Below are 24,018 nucleotides of genomic sequence, written 5' to 3'. Positions count from 1 at the left end.
GACTGGATCAATTAGATCCTATGCACCTGGTAGCAACAAAGATGGCGAGGGCCTCTCTCCAGCTGGGGTTTCTCTTGAAACAGAACACGGTACTAGGATGTGGATGGGAGCAGTTCACTTGGGAGTGTTTGCAGGAAGTCTGCTGTGTAATGAGGAAGGGGGCAGAGAGGAAGAAAAGCCCACAGAAGGTGTGGTCCCGAGAATGCTGTACCATGGGCAAGTGAGACCCAGCCCTAACAAGGGTCCCTGTGACCCTGAAGAGACCTAGGAAGCATGGCAGCCCGCTGAGGATGGAGTGTTTGCACACCAGCTCTGACAGGTCACTGACTGGAGGTGGCCTCTAGGTGGAAGGAACATTAATTGTATATTACTCCCAGTCTGCCATATGGGTAGGCAAAGCCTGTTCAGGGGCCAGGAGGCCCCTCTGAACCCGGGAATGGGATGGTAACCTTTACGGGTGAACCTGGGCTCATGGGTTGTCATCAAGAACATCTACTAAACTACTACACACCTGGGACCTGGAAGGGAGGAACCTCAGGGAGCACTGTGCTGAGAAAAGACAAAGGCTCAGCATGACTTCAACAAGGAAGGAAAGAACTTTTGAGAATAAAAAGTGAAGCTCCTAGGAGCCTGGGGAATCAGAGAGGAAGGAGAAGAGAGTCTGGGGAATCAGGGAGGAGGGAGAGAGAAATCTGGGGAATCAGGAAGAAGAAAAGTGCATGGGGAATCAGGGAGGAGGGAGAGGGGAGCCTGGGAAATCAGGGAGGAGGGAGAGGGGAGCCTGGGGAATCAGGGAGGAGGGAGAGGGGAGTCTGGGGAATAAGGGAGGAGGGAGAGGGGAGCCTGAGGAATCAGGGAGGAGGGAGAGGGGATCCTGGGGAATCAGGAAGAAATGAGAGGGGAGCTGTGTTCAGGGAAGCCTGAGTCCATCTGCACTGTGTGACTGACAGTCTAGGGGCAATTGGTGAGGCCAGCCGAGACAATTCAGCAGGGAAGGGGACTCTCATGAAGTCTGGCTGCTTCTGATCAGTGTGCATGCCCAAATAGCCCACGCCCTCTCTGGGATACTGCCCTGCCTCCATGAAGAGTGGCAAGCGTGAGCCACTCAGAGATCAAGGGATTCCCACCATTGCTCATCATGGGTTGTTTTGGTCTTAGTCTTGTTAATTAAGGCTGAAGGAAGAGGAGAAGACACCAGAGAATCCAGGATCATCACTCTGTGACTGTGGAGGCATCAGCAAGCACAGGTGGTGGCCACAGGTCCATGACTATCATTTGTTGCGGCTCAGACAGTCAGGCTAGAGACCTGGCTCAGCTTTTGTGGGCACCATCTTCCTTCTTCCCCTTCCCATATGCAGCCCACCTTGTCCGCAGATGGGAGACCCAATCTATGCTTCAACTACTTCAACTTTAAATCCCACTGTGCGTGTTCTCCTTTATGACTTAGAATGTGTCTGAACTCAGGGTGATACAGTCTGTGGAGAGGAGGAAATGAGGCAGAGGTGGCCATGACGGCTGGCCATCTGAGTGACAGTCCTTTATATACCGGCTAACTCTGTACACCAACCTGCTGCCCATCAACTCAGTCTGACACTGTGTGGTCACGGTTGGGTTCTGAAGTTTCAGGATAGAAGGCTGGCTCCTGTAGCCTTGACTGACTAGGCTTGGCCACCCTTCCTAACGGTGCAGAGAGAAGCGGACAGAGAGGCCCTGTGACCCCGAGCTCATCTTCAGGATACTGATACGAGCTTCAGACTTAGACAGAGAAAGAATCAGGGCAGATTCCCCCTTCTAGCTGGACACCAGTGCGGAGCTGACTACCACAGTCGGCACAGACAGCCCCTGAATACTGTCCCTGAGCAGCCCTGGACTGATGTAGGACCCAGTGGGCTAGGTGGCCTTGATATTGGGTCTGGAGAAGACAGGTACCATGCCAGCCTTCTCCACAGGTCCATGACCGCCTGGATCGCTACTGCTGTGGTTTTGAGCCCGAGCCCTCAGACCCCTGTGTGGAAGAGGGGCTTCGAGAGAAATGTCAGAACCCAGATGAGCTACGGCTGGTGCACATCCTGGTATGTTTCTTCTGCATGCACAGTGCCTTGTGGTGTGAGCACTGGGTACACCTCTCGCTTGCAAAGGATGCTCTTGGTGATCAGACACAGGGGTTTCCAGTTTTCTTTTGTCAGTAACTTTGTCTTAAATAATACTCCTAGGGAGCCAAATATATAAAACAGGCAAAATGGATATTGAGAACTCAGCTGAGGAGGTGTGTGTGTGTATGTGTGTGTATGTATGTAAAATCCTGTTTTCACTGCTCCTCAAGACCCTTCAGATCTTTTAGAGGCAGAGTTTGATAATTGGGCTCTGAGTGGAAGGGAGAAGAGGCAGACAGAGGGAAACTTGGGTCCTGAAGCCGAGCTTGCTAGGAATGGCTATGGAAAGTAGCATAGAAGTCTGGAATATGTGGGAACTATGTGCTTGGGTGTGCAGGCCGGAGGAGATGGCCTCTTATTGCCAAACACCAGATTTTAAAGGTGTGTATGTGTTCCTGTGAGTGCATGCATGTTGAGGCCAGAGGCTGACACCTTTAGTTTTTGAGACAGGGTCTGTCACTGAACTTGGAGATTGCCAATTCAGTGAGACTGGCCTTTAGCCCTAGGGACCCGCCTCTCTGTGTTCCTCAGTGCTGGGACTGCAGGAACACACAACCTCCCTTGGCTTTTCTTACGAGGTTCTGAGTTTTCAGGTTCTCATGAATGCATGGAAGTCCATTACTCCCTGAGCCATCTCTCCAGCCCCTCACCGTATTTTTTAAAGTACTAGAGAATTCTGTCTTGCATGTTTTAGTGTGGGAAGGATTTGAGAGATGCCGAAGAAGCATGCCTGTTGCTTTGTTGTAGAATATTATTTTAAGATGTGTGACTTTTGTTTATCCCATATTTGTTTAACTCTGTGAAGCTGTGGTACTGTGCCTGTCTAAAACACCTGATGGTCTAATAAAGAGCTGAATGGCCAAGGGTGAGGCAGGAGAGAGAATAGGTGGGGCTGGCAGGCAGAGAGGATAAACAGGAGGAGAAATCTGGGAGAGAAAGCATCTGAAAAGGAGAGAGGAAGGAAGAGATGTCAGGGGTCAGCCACTCAGCCACCCAGCCAGAGGCAGATTAAGAAGCAAAGAAAAGGTCTGCAGGAACAGAGAAAGATAAAAGCCCTAAGGCCAAAGATAGCTGGGATAATTTAAGAAAAGCTGGCAAGAATCAAGCCAAGCTAAGGTCAGGCATTCATAACTAAGAATAAGCCTCCATGTGTGATTTATTTGGGAGCTAGGTGCCCCCCCCCCAAAAGTCAAAAGACTAAAGAGCCAAATGAATTAAACATCACACAGCATGGCATGAAGCTTCAGACCCTAAGGAATATACCTTTGCTCTTTTGTGCCTGCCTGTTCAGTTTCTACCCACGTTCTTAACCCCACTACACCAGGAACCTGCCCACTTGCCTTGCAGTTTAGAAGGTGGAGTTACAGCTCACTGCTACAGGTTCAGGTCTGGGTTTGCCCCAGTTGCTTATTAGCTGTGTGATCTTGTATAAATTGCTTAATGGTTTTATGCCTCCTAAGGCTGCTGGGAGGATCCACAGAGATGGTACCCAGTGCTGGTGTAGATTGAGCCCTCAGCCACGGGGTCATGTGAATACGTGGGGGGATTGAAGCACGGACAGCTGAGAATGCCCTTGAAACGGACAGAGTGGGACCACCTACACTCTGCCCTTACCAATGGCTGCCCCGCTCATCTTCCTCCCCCGAGGTCCGGAGCAGTGACCCATCTCGTTTGCTGTTCATAGACAATGCTGGCAATCTTCAGCGGCCTGAGGACAAGCTGAACTTTCGACTGCTGGAAGGCATAGATGGGTGAGGATCCAGGGCATTGACAGAGTTTGTTGTGTGTCGGGGGATAAGGCTTGACGGCACTCTGTAGACTATAGAACCATCAACTAAATCTCCTCAGAGGGCTAAAGTCCATCAGACCAAAGTTGGACCTGGGCCTACAGAGACTGAGGAAGACTGAGAGGGCCCACAGGAATTGGGTCTGTCCCCCCCCCCCCCGTATCCAGAGGGCTTCTGGTTCCTGCACAATACCAGCTGCCCTCCCTCAGTTTGTGCAGGCTAGCTCATCCTGGATCTAGGTGAAAGAGCTAGCCTGGGGACCTGCTCTTCCTTGTCCACTCTCAGTAGGTGGCTCAGCTTTCTCAGGGCCTTTTGGGGCCCAGAGTGGTAGATTTGTTCTCCAGGCTTCACCGTCGGATGGGGCCCATCCGAGAGCACTACTGTCTGCTTCCAGGACATAGCAGGTCACAGAATCCTCTGACAAGGAGCTAGAAGGCACAGACCTGGCATTTCCCTGGCTGACTGTGCTGGGTTCCCCCGGGGGCAAGTTCAGGGCTCACTCTTTGTGGAGACTCTGAGCTCACTTGTGCCTTTCTTCTCCTGCACGGCTCCGGGGCTTTGGCCCCAGGTTTCCTGAGTCCGTCGTGAAGGTTCTCGCATCAGGGTGTCTACAGAACCTCCTGCTCAAGTCGCTGCAGATGGACCGGGTGTTTTGGGAGAGCCAAGGCGGAGCCAGAGGTCTGAAGCACATCCTAGAGACACTGGAGAGGCGAGGGCAGGTCCTGCTGAGACACATACAGAGGCACAACCTCACGCTGTTCCGGGACAAGGACCTGTGAGTCCACCTCTGTCTGGGCAGAGCACACCTTGCTGGAGGACTTCCCATGACGTAAGCCTGGTGAGTGTGCCTCCCATTGGCAGCATTTCCTTGACAACAGTTGGCCACCCCAGACAAATGGGGAAAGTCAGAAGCTGGAGGAGCCTACAGTGCCACAGGACAGACGGCTCACCTGCTGGGAATGGCGGAGCGCCTTCAAGGGCACATTCCTGCCTGCATTCTCAGCTCTGGCTGTTTACTGCCACACAGCAATAAATGTTTAAGGATGTTCTGTGAACTGTTCCCTGCACGTGTGCATGCAGTACTGTGTGTGTGCATGTGTGTGGAGGTATGTAAGTAATGAACCTGGAGTGTCATGCATACTAGGCAAGTACTCTACCAACTGTATGTCCAACCACAGAAGCCTATTTTTTAAGATTTTTTTTTAAATTAAAAATTTATTTTTAGGTACATGGGTGTCTTGTACCCATTTGTGCCCCATGTGCATACCTGGTGACTGCAGAGGCCAGAGAGGGGGCCAGACCCCTGGGACTTGACTTACAGACAATTATGGACTGCCATGTGGGTGGTGAAAATTGAACCTGGGTCCTCCGGAAGAGCAACCAGTGTTCTTAGTAACTGAGCCATCTCTCCAGCCCCTAATTTTTATTTATTTGTGTGTGTGTGTGTGTGTGTGTGTGTGCCACATGTGTGCAGGTGCGAACTGGAGTTACAGGGGGTTGTGAGCTGCCTGGTATGGGTGCTGGGAACTGAACTCTGTAATCCTCCACAAGAGCAACAAATACTCTTAACCATTGAGCCATCTTTCCAGTGGCAACGGGGAGGAGGCTGCTGTAAAAACCGAATTTCCCTTATTATCGTAGGAATGATCATGTCCATGTTGGCCATGGCATGTTTGGTTAGCCGGCTTCCCCGTGTAAGACGTTTGCCCTTCCTTGGTAGCACGTTAGAGTTCTGACTCTGAGCTGCATATACTCAGCCCCTGCTGCTACACTCGTCTGTTTCCTCTCAGTCGGCCATCTATGGCTTGACTCTGTCTTCTGCAAAGTCGGAAACTAATTCTATGCAGTCAAATTGGTTCATTTTTGCCCGTGAGTCTCCCAGGGTTGCTGCCTTCTCAGGCTGCTGCCCCTTCAGATCGCTGAGATATCAGCTGTGTCCTTCTCCTTCGCTGTATTTGTATGAAATTTGCATGTGAGAGTGGTTTGGTTAGGGGTGTAACTTAAGCTTCCTTGCTCCAGATTCTGTTCAAGAGTCTATTCCGTTCCCACTGATCTGACGGCACACCCTTATCAGATAAGCTCCCAAGTACACAGAGGCCCACTCAGGACTGTACTATATTCTGCTGATAGGGTTTCTCAACTCCCCGCTTCAACGGGACACTGTTCCGATCAAAGTAACTTTATTCTGTCTGGTAGCACAAGTATTCACTTAGAAATATTTATTTTATTTTGTGTGTTCTGTCTGCATGTATGTCTGTGCACCACAGGCATGCAATGCCCACGGAAGTCAGGAGAGGTCGCTGCATCCTCTGGAACTGGAGCTACAGATTAACTGTGAGCTGCTTCCTGAGTCCTGGTAACTAAAGTTGGTTTCTCTGGGACAGCAGGTGTTGCTTTTACTGCTGAGAAATATTTCTAGCCCTTCGGATAAATATTTGTATGAGTCTTTAAGGGGAAAAATCAAATTTTAAATTTTATTTTTAATTCCTCATTTATGGTGGTGTGTAACCTTCATTGTTTCTGGGGAAGACGGTTGAGTGACAGCTACAGCGATGTCTCCATCTTACTCCTGACTTTAATGAGAGCATGCCTATGTCTCACTGCTGACTGCAATCAGCATGACCACGCACAACCCAGGTCAAATGTGACTTTATGGATATCCCCCATGGATGTGCTCCGCTTCATGGCCTCTGTGTGAGACACTGCCTGTGCAAGTGGGCACGTGTTCCCTCCACAGCACTGTTCCTAGCCCACTGTGTCATCTCCCTTGACAAGCAAAATGAAAGAGCTGGGTACTCACTGCCAACTTTGCTTCCCGTTGTCCAAGACTTGCCAAGGCTCTCTCCCTCTGAGCTGTCAGCTTAAGGTGGCTCCTAAGGCCACCCCCAAATACAGGCAATTGCCCCTATGTTAGTTTACCACCAATGCTAGATGCTAAACCCCTACAGTTGAAGACACCAAACATCTGTCCCAGGACAGAGACATCAAGTTGGAACTGGAAGCTTCCTCCCTGCCCACCAACCCTCATAGTGTTATAAAGTGTTACGCAGGGTTCTGGGAGAATAACAAGTCTTACTTAGCAGCAGACTCTACGTGCAACACCAGCCAGTCAGGCAGGATGCGCCTACTGACACAATAGTAGTGGGTCTGTCACAGGCAACCAACTGCTCTCTGATTGGCTCTGAGGCCCACTCCACAGGTTTGACAGTATAACCTGTTAGAAGCCTGTGGTTGGGTACGTCATGGGCCCCAATGGGGAAGCTGCTGCTGTTATGTTTCATGGATGTGACACACCCATGAAACTGTCTTCTTTCACGCCTGTGGACCAGGGCTGCTGTCAGCTTTGGGAAGGCGTCCTTTTGTGGCGGCCAGCAGTACCTGCAGACTGATACATGGTTAAAGTGCTGGGGACAAGCGACTATTGGATGCCCATCCGTGGGGCATCGACCTCAGTCTCTCCAGGGAACACCATGACAGTGGCAATAATGATGCAGGGGATGTGGGACACCGACTTCTGGGTATTCTTGACCTCACAGCAGCTGCAATGACCAACACAAGATGGGGGTCCATCTCCACCCCATCATGGAAGTGGGATGAGCGCATGGGACCTCACCCTTCACTGAGGATTATAATCATTGGATGAAGGGAGCCATTTTCTTCAGTTGGGTGGTCGATGGCAAGGCCTGTGCAAGCAAACCCTCTTCCGTGTGCAACTCATTGGCTCAAATAAAGACACACACACAAAAGGACATGAAAATAGGAGGGGTGGGCTGGAGAGAGGAAAGGGTCAGTAGGAAGGGGAACAGAAAAGTTTAACAGGGTGAACGGATTGGAATGTACCATATATATGCATGAAAATGTCATGAAACCCATTACAAGGTATAGTTCATATATGTTAATATGACATTAAAAAGACTTGACCATAGATGTTCACCATTTAATGACTGCTCCAAACACACCTGTCACTCAGCTACAGGTGAAATTCACAGAGACCATCTGCCTAGCCCACCAACCACACGACCACTGTTTCTAGAAGCCAGGACCGTTACCGTGGCCACGGCAGGAGACAGCAGATCAATTAGCGAGAGCTGATCCCTGGGACCTACGGGTGCCTCCTCCTCACCACAAAGGAATTCCCCTCAGAGTGGCAGAAGGGGAGGGTGCCACCTCTTTAGGGCACACCCGCAGCAGTAAGAAGCCCCTGGGAGAAGGCCTAGCCCAGGCCCACGCAATAAATAGGTAAGTCATCACCACAGTTGCCAGCAGGGCTGTGGACCTGGGAGAGCTGACCGCCAAGGCCTCCCTCCTGAGGCTTGGCCGCTGCCTACTGGCTACGTGTTACACACCAGTACATCTGCGAAAGGTCCCAGGAGACTCCTGTTGAAGATGCAGCGGACCCACACCAGGTAGGTGGTGAAAGGTTTGATGTTCTCTGTGAAGGTGTGGTTCTGCAGGATCAGCATGTACGGCGTGTACGTGTTCTCCCCTTGCTCCTGCAGCCACACCTCATACCTCACCTCCTTCACTTTAAGGTACCTGAGGTTCCATGGCATCTGCCAGGACACAGACAGGTGGGCCTCGGTGGCGCCCTGCACAGATGCCTGGCATCGAGCATCCTGCACCTTGCCTGGGTACAGGCTGTATGCCCACTTCTGCCTCCGCGGTCCCGGCCGGCCCTTCACCACACGCTGAATGGATTGTATGAGGGACGGGATGTCCACTCTGGTGTCCTGGTAGATTCGGAAGAGCCACTCTGGGTTCCGGCAACAGAGATGCCGGGGGACCTCTCGGCTCTGGAGGATGCGGGCCTGCTCAGCCCGGTCCAGGTGGGTGATGCCCCCTTGGTCCCAGGGCCGTTCGGGGTGCGTGACTGTATTCTCTCGTATCATGTTTCTCCAGGCTACATACTGCAGGTCCATGCCAGGCAGGGTGGCCAGCGTCTTGTAGGGGGTGTAGTGGTCAGGATTGACAGCGTAGGGGAAGAGCTCAACCACGGTAGATCCACGGGGCAGGAAGAGGGCCGTGACCAGCTGGGCGCCGTGCATGCTGACTAGCATGGAGGCGTTGCTCACCAGCCGCACCACGTCTGCAAAGCTGTGGTCCTCCAGCGACACCGTCACTGTCTTCATCTGGAACTCTTGTGCTAGCTCCAGCAACAGCTCTGCCTCGTTCAGGATGAGCCTGTTCTGGGTGCGACTGAAGACCAGAATGTATTCCTCGCCCAGCGGCGCCCCCGTGTGGCTCACGTTCAGCTTTTCGGTGATGAATCGCGTGAACTGCCGGATCTCATGGCCAGAGACTAGGATGTTGGCCTTTGGGCCTTGGGGCTGGACAAAGCCATACTGGTACCAGGTGGTGACCTTGGACAGACCCACAAAAGCATGGGAAAAGCAGAGCAAACGGCCCAGCGTCTTGAGCTGTGAGCGTAGTAGCGGCTGCTTGGGGCTAAGGAGTTTGTACAGGTCAAAGTGGGCGCCCTCGCCCCAGCCCTCCATGAAGAAGAGCCGGGCTTCTTGGGCCAGGCCGGGGAACTGCCTCAGCGTGTAGAAGAGAGGGAGCAGGTCGTCATGGAAGACATGCATAAGGTTATCGGGGTTGAAGCGGTTGGTGATGAGGGCCACATCGGGCACAAACACTGGCTTTGGCAAGAAGCGCAGGGCTCCGGCAGGCAGCTCCACAAAGTTGAAGTACTGGGCGTTATGATCCTCCACGGTGGACAGGTCCAAGAGTGCCGGCTGGAAGCGCCGGGAGCCCAGATTGGGCAGCATCATGGATGAGTTGCCATGGAAAAAGATGAACTCTTCGATCTCATTAGAGTAGCAGAGCCACTTGAAGCGACAGATGCGATCCGTGTGGGTGCGGCCTGTGCACACCATCTGGGTGCCACCCTCCATGAGGATCTGCAGGGCCTTTGGGTAGTCAACCTTCAGTCCTGAGACCGGGTCCAGGGACTGCTGCCCACGGGCCAGCTCTTCCTCTAGGGTGGCTGCATGCTCGCGCAGGCGCACATGCTTCCACAAGACAGCAGCCAGCACGGACACCAGGAGGGCATTGAGCACCGCGGAGAGGTGCATACTACTGTCACCAAGGGGTCTTAGGGAGATGACTACTGCTGGGAAGTGCCACAGTCAGGTGGGCTTCACGCATCCATCCCTCTGTGTGTCGGAGGACAAGAAAAAGCCTGTGGAGGGAGAGAGAGAGGAGTCAACCCAGCCAGGCACCTCAGCACACTCCCACCGTGCATTCCCTCCACCGTGGTTTCAGCAAAGCTCCCTGGTAATGACTCTCACTAAAAAGCAGTTGTGAGTCAAAATCACAAGTGTGCATGTGTGCTTGGAGGCCAGAGGCCAACATCATGTGTTTTTCCTTGACTGCTCTACACCTTGTATTTTGGGGACAGGGTCTGTACTGAACCTGGTACTCACTGATTCAGCTAGACTGGCTGGGCAGCAATCTCCGGGATCCTCTTGCCTCTGCCCAGTGCCAGCATTTAGAGGTAAGGAGATTACTGAGTCATCTCACCAGCCCCAGGGGCCATTTGTTTAGATGAGTTACCATGTGGTTTCAACAGCCTCTGAGGATGCCAGGGGAGACCCCTTACACGCTCGAGCTATGACGCAAGGACATTACCACCACCAGAGCTCTGCAGAACTTCAGCAAGGTCCAGGTTTGGGGCCAACATCTATCTCCAAACAGAACCCCTTATATTTGGGATGGTATAGTCATTAGACAGTGCCAGTACCGAGGCACATCAAAGGCCAGGTACATTCATTCACTTGGTCCGGGTGGCCTTTCTTTTGGGATTCAGGCACTCTAGAAAAAGCACACATTTGGCAGCCCTGTCGCAGGTTTTGGTGATGAGAAGCCATGCACTGCTTGAAATTCAAGTTCTGGCACCCAAACGTTTTCTGATGTACACAGGAGTCATTTCGTTCAGTTAGGATCCCCAACAGGTGAGGCCTCCAATGCAGGAAGTGGAAAGGGCAGGGACACTTGACGAAGGGCCACACAAACCATGTGCATTCCGAAGCACCCCGGGTGCACTGCTGCCGTCACGATTCAGAGCCAAGGCGGGCCAGTGTGAGGCAGGCACTGCCCTTCCCATCCATACTACTTGAAACAGGGTTTTAAACCTAAGCAGTGAGCACAGCCAGAAGTCACCGGACCGAGGTACCCTGGCCTGGACCTCCAGGTTAAGTCAGCACAGGGTGCTCACCTCCATCTACGCCCGCTCTTCCTAAGGGTTCCTTAGTGTGTGCACACTTCCTCTGAGCCACCGTGCTGAGTCTCCTAGGACCCAGAGGAGGCAGAGACATGTGACTCTCAGGGTGTGGACAGCTCACCTCTGGAGCTCTGGCCCAAGCCCATGACATGCAAAGAGGGACCAGTCAGACTGGGGGCAAGCCAGTTCATGCTCCTACCCAAGGGGCAGGAGGAAAGGGGTGTCCCCTGGCTGCCAGTGCCAACCACGAGCAAAATGGCTTGAGAGCACAGACAGAATGCTCAGGATGGCACAGCAAGGGACCCTGGTGATGTTTCCAAGTCTACTGTGAGAGAGCTTTCTGCATCTTTGAAGCCAGACTGAGTTGTGGTTCTGGCCTCTTACAGACAAGCACATGCCGGGAGGGCACAGCTTTCTGAGTGATGTGCATATATGAAACTGTCTCCTCAAGACACCCCCATCTCTCTCTCTCTCTCTCTCTCTCTCTCTCTCTCTCTCTCTCTCTCTCACACACACACACACACACACACACACACACCGAGCAAACCAACCACCGAAAGACTCAGCAGCTTGACACGAGTGCCCTCTACTGGACAGAAGCAGAACTGCGACGGCCTAAGTTGAAAGTGGGAGACTGAGGGAGACAGGACTTGGCTGTTTCTGGGCCCCTTAAATGTGAGCACCCATCCCACGGTCTGCCAACATGGCACTGGTAGAGGGCAGGACAGACATGGAATGTGCCACAGACTTCACTGGGCACGTCAGGGTCTCGCATTATCCTTTCGAGGGGGAAAACGTGACCTGCCGAACCGCGTGGTTTCAGCCTACTTTGTCAGGCAGTCTGAATCAAGGCTGAGTGACAGGAACGTAGTGGCCAGAACCGTGACACCTTGATTAGCAACCCACGCTCCTCCCTGCTGGAACTGTGGCGCAGGCTGCGGCTATGTCAGTTCAACCTTTCTAACTGCCTTCCCTCCCTACTCTCTCTCAGGTGAACTGGGGTGGAGGACGAACACGGATTTGCTCCTCATCCTTGCTTTAAATATCCTGGGGGTCTTATAGTGGAATCCCCATTTTGTCACTGTGGAGGAGCCAAGGTGTGGGGCAGTCAGTAGCCACCACAAAATCCTTCCCGTCTTTCCCATATTCTCCTGCATCACCCCACCTCCACCCCACCTGCACTGTAGGACCCCACTTAAGCCAGCAAGACCAAAAGCTTTGGAAGAATCAGATAGAGGCAGGGGTCACCTGGGAAGCATATTTCTACAGGTGAGCATGCTGTGAGGACCGAAGGGGACACCCCATCTTCTGAGCCCCAGAAGTGCCCAGAGCCTCTCATCAGATGGGATCTGGACAGGATGGAGGGTCTGTGATGATGGACAATTCACACAGGAGGAAGAGCCTGCTGTCTGTAGACTGCGCAGGGCCACTGCATCCTGAACACAGCCCTCGGGCCTGGTCCTGCTCAGTGTCTTAGCGTTTGTAGCACTCACGACAGCTGCACCTAAAACCCTGCCTGTACCACACCAGGCTCTCAATAGAAAAATGAACCCCAATTCAGCAAAAAGCCTCTCCCACCCTACATGTAATAAATCTACACTTCTCTTGTGTAAGTCTCCCAGACTGCTGGCTGGGGTGTGACTTCTCCCTGCAGGAAGAAGTAAGTCCAAAGAAGAAGGAGGCCAAGGTCCCTGCAGTTTTCCCCAGCCAGGTCTTGTTATGGAGATGGTTTAAAAGCAAGCCTGGCTGAGGGCAGATAAGTTCAGAAGGGCCAGCTCCAATCTCAACACTACTCTGAAAAGAAATAGTCCCAGAACTTCAATGACTCTGTGATCCTATCCCTTCCTCAGCAGAAGGAGCTTCTGGGGACCCTCTGCTCTGCTGTGAGGGATGGAGAGGACTGTAAATAAACTTGTGTGTGACTAGCGTGTAAACATGTGAGGGTGTGCATGCACATGTGTGCACATGCCTGTGGAGGCCACTGGTGGACAAGTACCTGTCTTGATGGCTCTCCACTTTGCTCTTTTTAGATATTGTGTATTTCTGTTTGTCTGCATGAATGTCCGTTTGTCTGCATATATTTCTGTTTGTCTGCGTGTATATTTGTCTGCACGTATGTCTGTTTATCTGCATGTATGTATGTCTGTGCAGCCTGTGAGCACCTGTTGCCCCTGGAGGCCAGAAAAGGACACCCAATGCCAGGTAACTGGAGTCACAGGTGATTGTGAGCCAGCACGTAGGTACTGAGAACCAAACTTCGGTCCTAAGAGCAACAAGTGCTTTTAATCGCTGAGCCATCTCTCCAATCCCACCTTATTTTGGTGGTGGTGGGGGGTGTCTCTTCATTGAACCTGGAGCTCACCAATTTGTCCAGCCTGGCTTGGCTGGCCAGCAAGCTCCAGGGTCTTCTTGTCTGCTCCCATCCCTCAGCCCCAGCACTGGGGCTATGGATGTCATAGTTACCGTGCATGGCTTTTTATGTGGGTGCTGAAAATTCAAATTTGGGTTACCTTACTCAAGGATCCCAGACCCCTAAAAATAACATGGGAAAGATATTTGCTATGGAAGGAAGGCACAGTACCAATGGCTTGAACTGGGTCGTTTTCAGCCCCTTTCCCTGTTGTGGGGGACCCAGGCGAGGGGCCTTCTTTGCTGGAGAGGTGAGATGCCCAGGTGAGGCAGAGTGTGCAAGACGGACCCACCCTCCATCCAGAAAGAAGCCAGGCTCTCGAGGAGACCCTGTGGGCAACTCAACAGGATCTAGAATCACCATGGAGACAAAACATACCTGTTGAGGCTGGAGCTGTGTCCTCAAGCCTTTCATGTGGGGACAGGTTCAGCACTGAAGATGATTAACACCGGCATGGTGGTGAGCTAGCAACAGAGGGATGGAGCAAGTGAACCTGACTGTCCACTCATCTCACAAGTCAGTGCGTGTGCGTGCATATATATGTATACACGTACGCCTGCGTATATGCATATGTAAATTTATGCCCAAAGATATGTAATTTTATGTGTTATATTGAACGTGTGTATCTTTATGGAACAGAATCCAAAATCTTAAGAGAATGCCAGACGGGCAATGAGCTCTGCATTGGCCAAGTCAGTGTGTGTGTCAGACAAAAAGGACGAATGACCTCCCTGACCTCCAGGTTCTCCCTGAGCCCCTATGACGCCCGATGTGATGCAGTGGTCACAGCAAGGCATGTGCGGAGGAGCACTAAACCTGCTAGGGATGAGGCGGCCATCACCGCATGCCATCCCCCCTCCCTGCAGGCATCACCTGAGCCACTGGTAAGGAATGCAGCTTCCTGTCAATTTTCCTCTGATGATCCCTCTGCTTTCCAGTACCACATAGCCACCCAGCCTAGCTTCCCAAGGAGCTAGCCTATAACAGTCCCCGGAGGAGGAGCAAGGTCATGGCCTGGACGGGTTCCTTTTCCTCTTCAAACCTCTCTTCTCTTCTAGGGACTTGGGCACTGTCTGTCTGCTGTTACAGTTAGAAACCTTAACAGAAGTGTGGTCGGAAGAATTCAGTTTAGTGGCTCAGCCAGAACACAGCTTGACAGAGCGAGATTCTATGTTCACAAAAGCCCTTAAATACAGGCAGGCATAAGGATGCTGACACATTCAACAGCAGTGAGGGTGAGATCTCGTGCTGACAGGATCACCCATCAGCCTGGACGTCGAGCATGGGCACAGGCTCTGTTTCCTGAATGCCCTGGCCAGTCCCAGCCCCAGCCAACCCCACATATGGAGGAAGCACCCCAGGATTCCTAGTCAGGACTAGTTGGGCGCAAATCCACAGATCAGGAGCCAATAGGGAAAGTAAAGTCAGGGCCTGGGGAGGGGACAGTTAGAGCTGAGCTTGCTGAGAGCTTGGCAGGACCACAGTCGTCGTAGGCTGCAACACCAACCACCATAAGCTGGAGGCTTAAGTAGCAAACTTACCTCCTTACAGTCCTGGAGGCTGGAGGTCCAGCATTAGGGATCCCGGGATCCGGGGCACACAGTTCCGCTTCTCACGGGACTGCTCTGAGTCCCACAGATAAACTGTAACAAGCCCTGGTCTGTAATAGTAACTGCACAAGCTGAGTGAAGACAGGACAGGGCGACTGGCCTCCCGCCCCCTGGCAGACTCAGCTGTGTGCCATTTATAAGCTCTGGTCCATAGAAGGCAACCCCAGCACCTGGGCTCCAGCTGTGGACTGTCAGAAAACAGCTCTTCACCTGCCGCGCCCCCCCAAGATCTTCAGGGCTATTGGGAAGAGGGGTCTGGTCTGCCAGCTCCTGCCAGGCTAGGCTTGCACAAGAGCCAGAGGCCCAGTCCAGGAGGGGTGGTGGCAAGGTTTCACACCAACACTACAGCCATATGATTTTTAGAAGCTGTTCAGATTTGTAGCTGAAATGGTATAATCCTTACTTTGACACCGAGAAGTGTTTTTGGCCTGGACGCAGCATGTGTTTATTAGCGATGAACTATGGAAGCTCTGGGTGGCACATGGATGTCCCCGTCGCTCTAAGTGGGTAAACTCAAACATACTCTACAAGATCAGGCTGGCCCTCAGGACGATCTCTTCCAACCTCCTCTTCCAACCTCCTCCTCCTCCTCCTCCTCCTCCTCCTCCACGTAGTTAGTTTGGTTGTATGTGCACCAAAACTATGTACGAGCCTAAGGCCAAGAAAACCTCACATTTAAAGCTCACTGGACTGTCAGAGAAGGGAATCATTCCTTCAGTAAGATGCAGGCAGCCCAAGCACCCTTGTAACACTTAGCAGTTAACTACAAAGGTGCACCGAGCAGTTCTGAGCACACATGCTTGTGGGTTTTGTTTGTAGATTTTTATTTCATTTTTAATTATGTGTGTGCACACAAGCACAGTTCCTGTGGAGGTCAGAGGTTTTGGGTTCCCCTGGAGCAGGAGTAACAGACATGAGTGTGTCAGCAGACCTGGCTGGGATCGGAACTCGGATCCTCTGAGAGAGCAGAGCGGGATCCTAACCACTGAGCTATCTCTACGGCCTTCACCTTCCACCCCATTCACATTCTTATTCACACCCCGACCTAGGAAACATCCTCTTAAACTCAGAGCTGGAGATGTGAGCCCTGTATCAGCAGCTGATGTGGCAATGAATGAGCTTCAGCTCCTGAAGGAAAAGCTTCAGGGGCCCAAGTTCCTTTACTCTGTCTGGTGTGTTGGGTGATGAGCCCTGCCCTGCTTGTGCAGACAGAAGGGCTCAGGTGAGCCCAAAGTGCGCTCAGCCTCCCCAGCCGGCAGTTCCCTGGCGATACAGACGTCCGCTCACAGCTGGAGTCCACCTTGTTAGCATGAAAGCAGCACCACCGTGTGGTCACACACAGGGTTGCAGACGGGAAGAAAGAGTGCAAGCCTGTCTCAGGCTCACACAAGGCACAAGGAATAGGATATTACAAGTCCTTAAGGTGAAACCACAAGGGGGAAGAACTCAATTTTTTCTTATTGCTTTTTTGTTTTTTGAGATAGGGTTTCTCTGCATAGCCCTGGATGCCCTGGAACTCTCTATGTTGATCAGACTGGCCTCTGTCTCCCGAGTGCTGAGATTAAAGGCATGCGCCACCACCACCTGGCTCAAAAAAATATTCTTACTTACAGGGACTACAAAATATCCACAGACCCCAAAATATCCATGTCAGGCAGGACTTAGACCCCATGTGAGACAGAATCCATCAAGACTCCAGGAGAGGCCCATGGTAGGAGAGACAGTTAAAAATACCAGAAAGTATGCCCAGCACACAGTTATAACAAGAGACTCGAAGACGTTCTGCCTAGAGGTGGGCGGGAGAGTTCTGGGCAAGGGCTTAGAGGGGTGTGGGTTGGTAGTGAATGCCTCGTCCCTGTGTCCAGCAAACCACGAGAACACTAAGATTTGGAGCACCTTGCCCAGCTAAGCAGAACCCAAGCCACGCACTACTCAATGAGAACACCAGGCTTTGCTGTGGAGACAGCAAGGGGATGAGGCTACCAGAAAAGCTGGCTTCACAGGGAGACCCCTCAGGCTCAAGGGAGACGTGCAAAGCCCTTTGTAGGCAAACCACTGGGCGGCGGCCAACATCCGGGGAATCTGCAACCCTGCCTCGGCTTGGGCTCCCTTGGTCATCAGTATTACGTCACTCTCTGCCTCCTCTGTTGTAATGATGATGACACTATTGTAGCTAACAGCACTGGCTCGTCACTGGGGGCGGGGTCCTCTGTTTCACTAGTGGCAATCTCCATTTATATTATATTGTATTATATTATATTATAATATATCATATTATATTATAGACAGCGAAAGAGAAGGGAGGACAGAAAGCTGCTCAAGCGCACACGGACTTCAGGGTGGGGCCCTGGCCGCGGGGTGGCCCTGGTGTCTGCAACCACTCCGTCTTACTGGGAAACAACTTCAACTTACAGAAGCTGCAGAGTATGGGAGCCCCTCCCCCAGATCCTTCCCAAGCTGACACATTTATCACGCCCCGTCACAAACGCTATTCTGAACTACTTAAAAATAAGCCTGCAACCCCAGCATCTGCGAGTGGAGACGGGGGATTTAAGACCAGCCTGGACACTTACTAAGACCTTGTCTCTAAAACAACAGCAAACAAAATCATTCTGGTGACGTCTTTCCTGACAGCCATAGCTACAAGGGAGAACATTACTACTGTAAGAGAACAATGTTCTCTTACATAATGCAGTTAAGAAAATTAATAGCGATGATACTGTTTTTCTCCATGGTCCTTATGCTGTGTCCAAAATCCAGGCCAGGATGAAGAGTCCGATCTTTCACCCCTACCTAGGACAGCTTCTTGGTCTTTCCTGTGACGCTGACCGTTTCCTTAAAGTTTGTTTTTAAGTTATGAGCGCTTTGCCTGCTTGTGTGTACGGCACCCATGGAGGAGAGGGTGTTGGACACTCTAGAAGTACAGTTATGGACGGCTGTGAACCACCACGTGGGTGCTAGGAATCAAACTCTGGCCATCTGCAAGAGAAACAAATGCTGTTGGCCTCCAGACATCTGTTCAGCCCCAACCTTGACAGTTTTTAAGCCAGATGAGTATTTTCTAACATGTGCCTCAATCCGGGTTTCTCTTTCTTACCAAGCTCAGGATATGCACTTCTGCCAGTAATCAGCCTGCACACTTGACCTCTGAGATCACCCTGCAAATCTCTGTGAGACTTCAACCTGAGGCAGCCAGAAGGTTGCTTACTAGAAACTCTACCCTAGGTAAGACACTTACAGGAACAAACCCCGTTCCTGGGAAAAAGAAGACCCAGGAGCCCTGCAGGGCTCTAGAGTTTGCCGGAGGCGTAGGATGCAACTCCTCTACTCATGTGGCCCACAGATGCATGACCTAGAATTCTTCCAGTTGGGCCTAGGAATCCAAGTTTTGATGCAACTTCTGAATGATTTCACCACGTGCTCAGTGTTGATGCGAAGTTCTGATACCACACGGCTCTGCAATCCTCTGAAGGAATTTCCATCCAGCCGCAAGGAAATGATGGATCCAGTCGAGTAGTTACGGCCCTGCTACAAAGACTAACTTTGCTACCACGACATTCAAGCTGAAGTTCCAGGATAGCAAAGCCCGAGACAGCTTCCACACCAGAAACTTTCCAGAAAAGCTGCCCCAACCTAATCTTTCCTGGGCAGACACCACTGTTTGTGGTGTGAAGTGGAGTAAAATGAGGCCAGGGAAGAAAAGGGTATTTTAAAGCGCGGGACACTGGCAAAGCCATGTCATCGAAGCGCCTGGACAGCATCTCTAGGTCCTTATAATAGCCGCTGCCATTACCTGTCTCAAAACCCTGGGACCCAGTCTAACTGGCCCCTTCTGAAGCCACCTCAGGATGTGCCACGATCCCTGCTCAAACCTCCACGGTAGGGCCCTGGGTATGGTTCGTCACTGGCAAGCCGGCAACCACAGAAAGCTTGCAGTGCGATAGCAGCGACGGTGAGGGTCGGCAGGCAAAGGGTCCTGATCTCCGTCCTGAGATCAGGCTCAGGTCCATGTGCACACTGCACAGCAAGAAGGGGCCTGCACCATGGAGGGTCTGATTTTCTGATAGGCACACTGGGCCCGAGGGTGGGTACCAGAGAGAATGTGAGAAGCCATGGAAAGTGAAAGATCCATCCATGCCTGGCATGGTGCAAAGGGCCAGCAACTACCACCAAGGCCAACGCTACTACTGCCTCGCTTCTCTTACTGCGCAGGCGCTGTCCCGAGCCTCGGTCCAGGGCAATGCTACTACCGCCTCACTTCACTTACTGCGCAGGCGCTGTCCTGAGCCTTAGTCCTTTCCTGGATGCCTCACAGAGCCTTCCAATGCAGGCCTGGGGGTTCATTTCTTTGCTTTTCTCTCCCCAACTTCCTTTGGTGGTGCTGGGGGCAGGACTCAAACTCAGGGCTTCCTATGTACTAGGCAAACCACTGAGCGACAACCCCAGCCCTTAATTTTCTCTCGATATGAGAAAATCGCACCTTAAGGGTAGGTTACACGCTTAAGGTCGTATAGCCCAGGCAAGGTCACCAGGTTGTGAACACGCCTGACTTCAAGGGTCATTTCTAAGTCCCGCAGACAAGCGTCAGCATGTCTGACAGAATCTCCAGCCTTAGGTGAGCAGGGTAGAACCCAGCGCAGTGAGATTCATGACTCGGGCAGAGCAGCTGTGGAAGGCCTTGGAAGCACAGACCCACAAGCCTTCCGCGGTAACTTAGCAACCCAAGGCTTCCAGCAGTAATTGCTCTCCGCTGCCGAGCAGAGAGAACACCTGGCTGTGGCTGGCGGTTTAGGAAGCGATGACCGTTCTCTCATCCTAAAGAGAGTCTGGGCAGCAAGCTGGGGTGACAATTATCCCCACTGCCCTGGTGCTTGACTGAGAAGGTTCAGCCATCAATACACAATTACAAAACCACTACCTTTTAGAACTAAAAGAGCCTTTGGAAATGGATTCTCCCAAGTCCTTATTTCACAAGTGAGGTCAGGCAGTCAGGGCTGCAGTGGTTGCATGGGGCTCACCATGGGACTCCCTCACCAACCCATGCAGTCCAGGGGTGAGAGCTAAGGAGGCCTTCCCACATGCTGCCTTTTCCTAACCCCTCACCTAATCTCACTCAGGGGACCACTTCCTTCAGCATCACCACTGATGGGACAGCAAGACATGTGGAGCCAAGGTTCTAACCCAAAAGTGTTGCCAGGAGTTCACTGTAAAACCAGAAATGCCTGCCGTGGGTCCTAACTAGGTTCCAGGGCAGCAGAACCCACAGACAGCAGAGGAGAAAGGAATGACTCAGAGATGCCAGCTGAGTTCCAGCCCTGACACTTAGCAGCTAAACGACGCAACGCCAATTCTTGACCATTTCAAACCTCCACTGACTAGAAGTCTGAGAGAGGACACTTCGACTGCTACACGGGGGTGGGGCAGGTTTGTGGATTCTAAGAGCCAATGGAAGCAAAGCACTGTGCCTACAATTATTCTCACAGCCAACTCTACCACAGCGAGATCAAAACCCACTTACTGATTCATGTGCTAAGTGCTCTGTGTATGTTTTCTCATCCCCGCGACACACTTAAAGTAGGTGAATGAACCCCAGTCACGCTGAAGGACACATCCTGGGGATTGCTATATGGATCGTTCAGTACCACAGAGCTATTATGGGCTGGGGCTGACGTTGAAACTCAAGCCTGAACTGCAAAGCCACGACCGCATCTCTGGATTCTCCCTTCCCCTCCAATATCTCATCCAACTTGAAAAACCCTGGGGATCACTTTAGCAGTTCCCGAGGAAGAGTGTCCCTCCAGTAACCACGTTAAGGTGACTGATAAGGTCCCTTGGGAGTGAAGTACTGGGTAATTTAATCTTCTGGTTCTCTCAAGAGTCCCTAAAAGTCTTTGCATATCACTGCAATTTCAGAAAGGAAGAACCTGCCAACCAGAAGGCTGACTAGAAACCTACCGCCCCAGCTACCAGGGAGGACGACGCAGGAGGATCATAGCCTTGGTGAGCCTGAGAAACTTAACGAGACTGCGAAACAAAGCAAAGAGTAGAGCTGGGGGTGTATACCTCAACCAGAGATCATTTGCCCTGCACGCATGAGGATTTGGATTCAATCTTCAGTATCGAAAAACAAACAAACAAATCCCCTGAAGAAGCCCTGACAGTCCAACACACCAGGAAGTCCACAGCCTCGGTGAATCTGCTCACCGGCACTTTCTCTCCTCTGCTCCCTTCTGTAGGCCCCAGCGACTCCGAGCTCAGGAGTGACCTGCCAGCCATCTCTGAGCATAAGAGGCCTAATTTTCTCCTGGCTCTGTCATCATCCAGAACTCAGAGCCCCCATGTGAAAGGGCAGCCTAGGGGCAGGTGGTTTGTGGAAAAGACAGGACCTGGGGCTGGATCGCCAACCTTTCCTTCTCTACAGTTGGTCGTGCCTGCTGCTAACAGGTGAGAACCCAGACAGACAGCCTCGCCAGCATTACCTCACGGAATCCTCCCAGAAGCTCTGCGAAGGTTGGTTTTGTTTTTCTGTTTGTTTGTTTGTTTCCCATTCTATTTTACAGAGGACAAAGGAAGGGACCAGAAAAGACTAGTAAGTTACTTAAAGGGACAAGGCAGGTAAAGGAGCCAAGATTTCAACGTCCAGCCCCCGAACAATCCAGATATGAAAAATGCACTGTGCTGGTATTATTACTCTGGCCAATAATCCTAAAGTCCTCTTTCCCAACAGGCTCTAGGGGCTGGCTGACACAAGGTCAGAGGATATTGGCTGCTCATCACTTGTGGCATGATTCTGGTAGGGGTCTCAAACTTTGTCCCAGGACTCCCATCAATGATGAGAAGACGGGGTTCCTACAGGCAAGCCCATCAGGGTCCTCCTTAGTGGCTCTCCCGGCATTGTCAAGAAGGCCAGACAAGCTCCTATCACCGATCGCCCAGCCGGTTGCATACGGAGCCCCAACCGCCGAAGGGTCAGCGACAGGCCGGCCCACGCACCGCTTTCAACGCAGCTGGCGCAGCCCAGGCCCCCTCTCTCACCTCCCCTTGCTCCACCTGTGCCAAATGCGCACCATCCTTTCCTGGGCACCAGGACAACATGTGCGTCCCCGCTGTCAGCGGCAGTGAAGGTTCCAGCTAGATCTGGAGCGTCACCGGGCCGGGTTGCCCAGGCCCACCACCCCGCCAACCTCCACGCCTGCTCCAGGCGGCGTCCACCGCTCTCGGTCCTGCAAGCCCGCCGGTCTCCCCTGCAGCCCAGGGCCCGAAACCAAGCCCAGCCCGGCCAGTGCCTCACCTGAAGCCGGGCTTGGACCCCCGGGCCCAGATGCGACGCAGACCCCGCTGCCCACCTGACGCCCGGGTGTCGCAGGTGGCCACCGTGCGCCTGCCCTGCAGGAGAGCACACACGGGAACCGGAGCGCGTGCGCGGGTCGCGGGATCCGCCTCCCAGGCCTCGGCTGGGACCACGCCTTCGGCTCACGGAATCCTGGGAGTTGTAGTTTTTAAGCAATAGCAGCCTACAGGAGCCTAGAAGACCAGAAGCTTCTACGTGGTGTTCATTTTAACCAATTATGGGAGTTCTGATAATAAGTTTAAATGCAAGATACACCAATACCCATACGTCACCTATTAGAGGAAAAACAAATCATACCTCGACATTCTTTTAAGACTCATGAAGGGCCCGGAAATATGTCTCAAAGGTTGAGTGCTTACTGCTCTTCCAGAGGTCCTGGGCTCAATTCCCAGTACCTATGTCGGGCAGCTCACAACCTTCTGCGACTCTAGATCCATGAAATCTGAAGTCCTCTTCTGACCTCTGAGGGCACCTGTGCTTGCTCACGAACACATAATACACGCACACACACTAAAATAAATCATTAAAATAGAAACAAGAAGACAAGAAATAAAAAGCAACAGGGAGTTTGCATGCAGTTGGACCATCATCGCCACATCAGGGAGTTCGCATGCAATTGGACCATCGCCACATCAGACCCTACCTCTCAAGGAAGGGGCTCAAGGGCAACCATCCTCAGTTCTTCAGGCATGCCTGTTGGTTATCAGAACACACGCGCCTCCATTTCTGGAGTCATGCATTTTTGCTCTCTTGACTTTTTGCTTCAAAAAGCGAAGATTTAAATTGCTCAGAGGCTGTCTTCATCAGGTTTCTTTTGCTGTGAAGAGACACCATGAGCACAGCAACATGACCAGGAAAACATTTAATCGGGGTGACCTGTTAAAGTTTCAGAGATTCAGTCCGTTATCATCATGGTGGGGAGCATGGCAGTGTGCAGGCAGACATGACGCTGGCTACGTCTTGATCAGAAGGCAACAGGAAGTGGACTATGACACTGAGAGAAGCTTAAGCAAAGGAGACCTCAAAGCCTGCAGACAGTGATGCACTTCCTACTCCAACAAGGCCACGCCTACTACAACAAGGCCACACCTCCCAATAGTGCTGTTCACTATGAGCTTATGGGGGCCAATTACATTCAAACTACCACAGTGGCCCACCCCACGGAAATACAACATTTCATTTCTGCCCACCACGAGAAGTAACACTGTCATTAGTGTATAATTATTTTTATAAGATTGATATTATTATTATTATTATCATCATCATCATCATTATTGTCTGTTTGGGGTGACTGGGCACCTACCGACACACGCTGATGGGGTCAGAGGACACCTTCGGGCATCATTTCTTCCCATCTTTATGAGTTCCAAGGATAGAACTCAGTCCTTTGGGTTTGCCTAGCAAGGGCCTGTTCCCACTAAGCCACCCTCTTCAGTGTGATTATTTCTAAAATGACAGTGCCCCTGTGCTACGACAGAAAGTTGG

General features: G+C 51.9%; 2 protein-coding genes across 2 annotated transcripts in view; one reads left to right on the top strand and one right to left on the bottom strand.

The window, feature by feature from the left end:
* Gask1a (golgi associated kinase 1A) overlaps positions 1-7,865 on the top strand; it is a 34,042-nt gene extending 26,177 nt beyond the window's left edge. Inside the window, 3 exon segments of the mRNA XM_048423472.3 lie at positions 1,950-2,072; positions 3,801-3,904; positions 4,509-7,865. Coding sequence (XP_048279429.3) covers positions 1,950-2,072; positions 3,801-3,904; positions 4,509-4,719 — 438 coding nt within the window. The 3' untranslated portion in view covers positions 4,720-7,865.
* On the bottom strand, positions 7,864-22,586 carry Pomgnt2 (protein O-linked mannose N-acetylglucosaminyltransferase 2 (beta 1,4-)). Its single transcript, XM_048423475.3, has 2 exons — positions 22,474-22,586; positions 7,864-10,121 (listed from the first exon to the last, which is right to left on the bottom strand). The coding sequence occupies exon 2, from the start codon at positions 10,012-10,014 to the stop codon at positions 8,272-8,274; it is 1,743 nt and encodes a 580-aa protein (XP_048279432.3). The 5' UTR covers positions 10,015-10,121; positions 22,474-22,586; the 3' UTR covers positions 7,864-8,271.
* Between the last annotated feature and the right edge of the window lie 1,432 nt (positions 22,587-24,018).

This window comes from Myodes glareolus, chromosome 4, assembly GCF_982192425.1.
Source record: "Myodes glareolus chromosome 4, mMyoGla1.1, whole genome shotgun sequence".
Lineage (NCBI taxonomy): Eukaryota > Metazoa > Chordata > Mammalia > Rodentia > Cricetidae > Myodes > Myodes glareolus.
Note: the sequence above shows the minus strand (reverse complement) of the source record. Positions and strands in the feature narration are given on the sequence as shown.

Excerpts from the sequence above, each read along its gene's own strand:
- Pomgnt2 (XM_048423475.3), bottom strand. The coding sequence starts at position 10,014 with ATGCACCTCTCCGCGGTGCTCAATGCCCTCCTGGTGTCCGTGCTGGCT.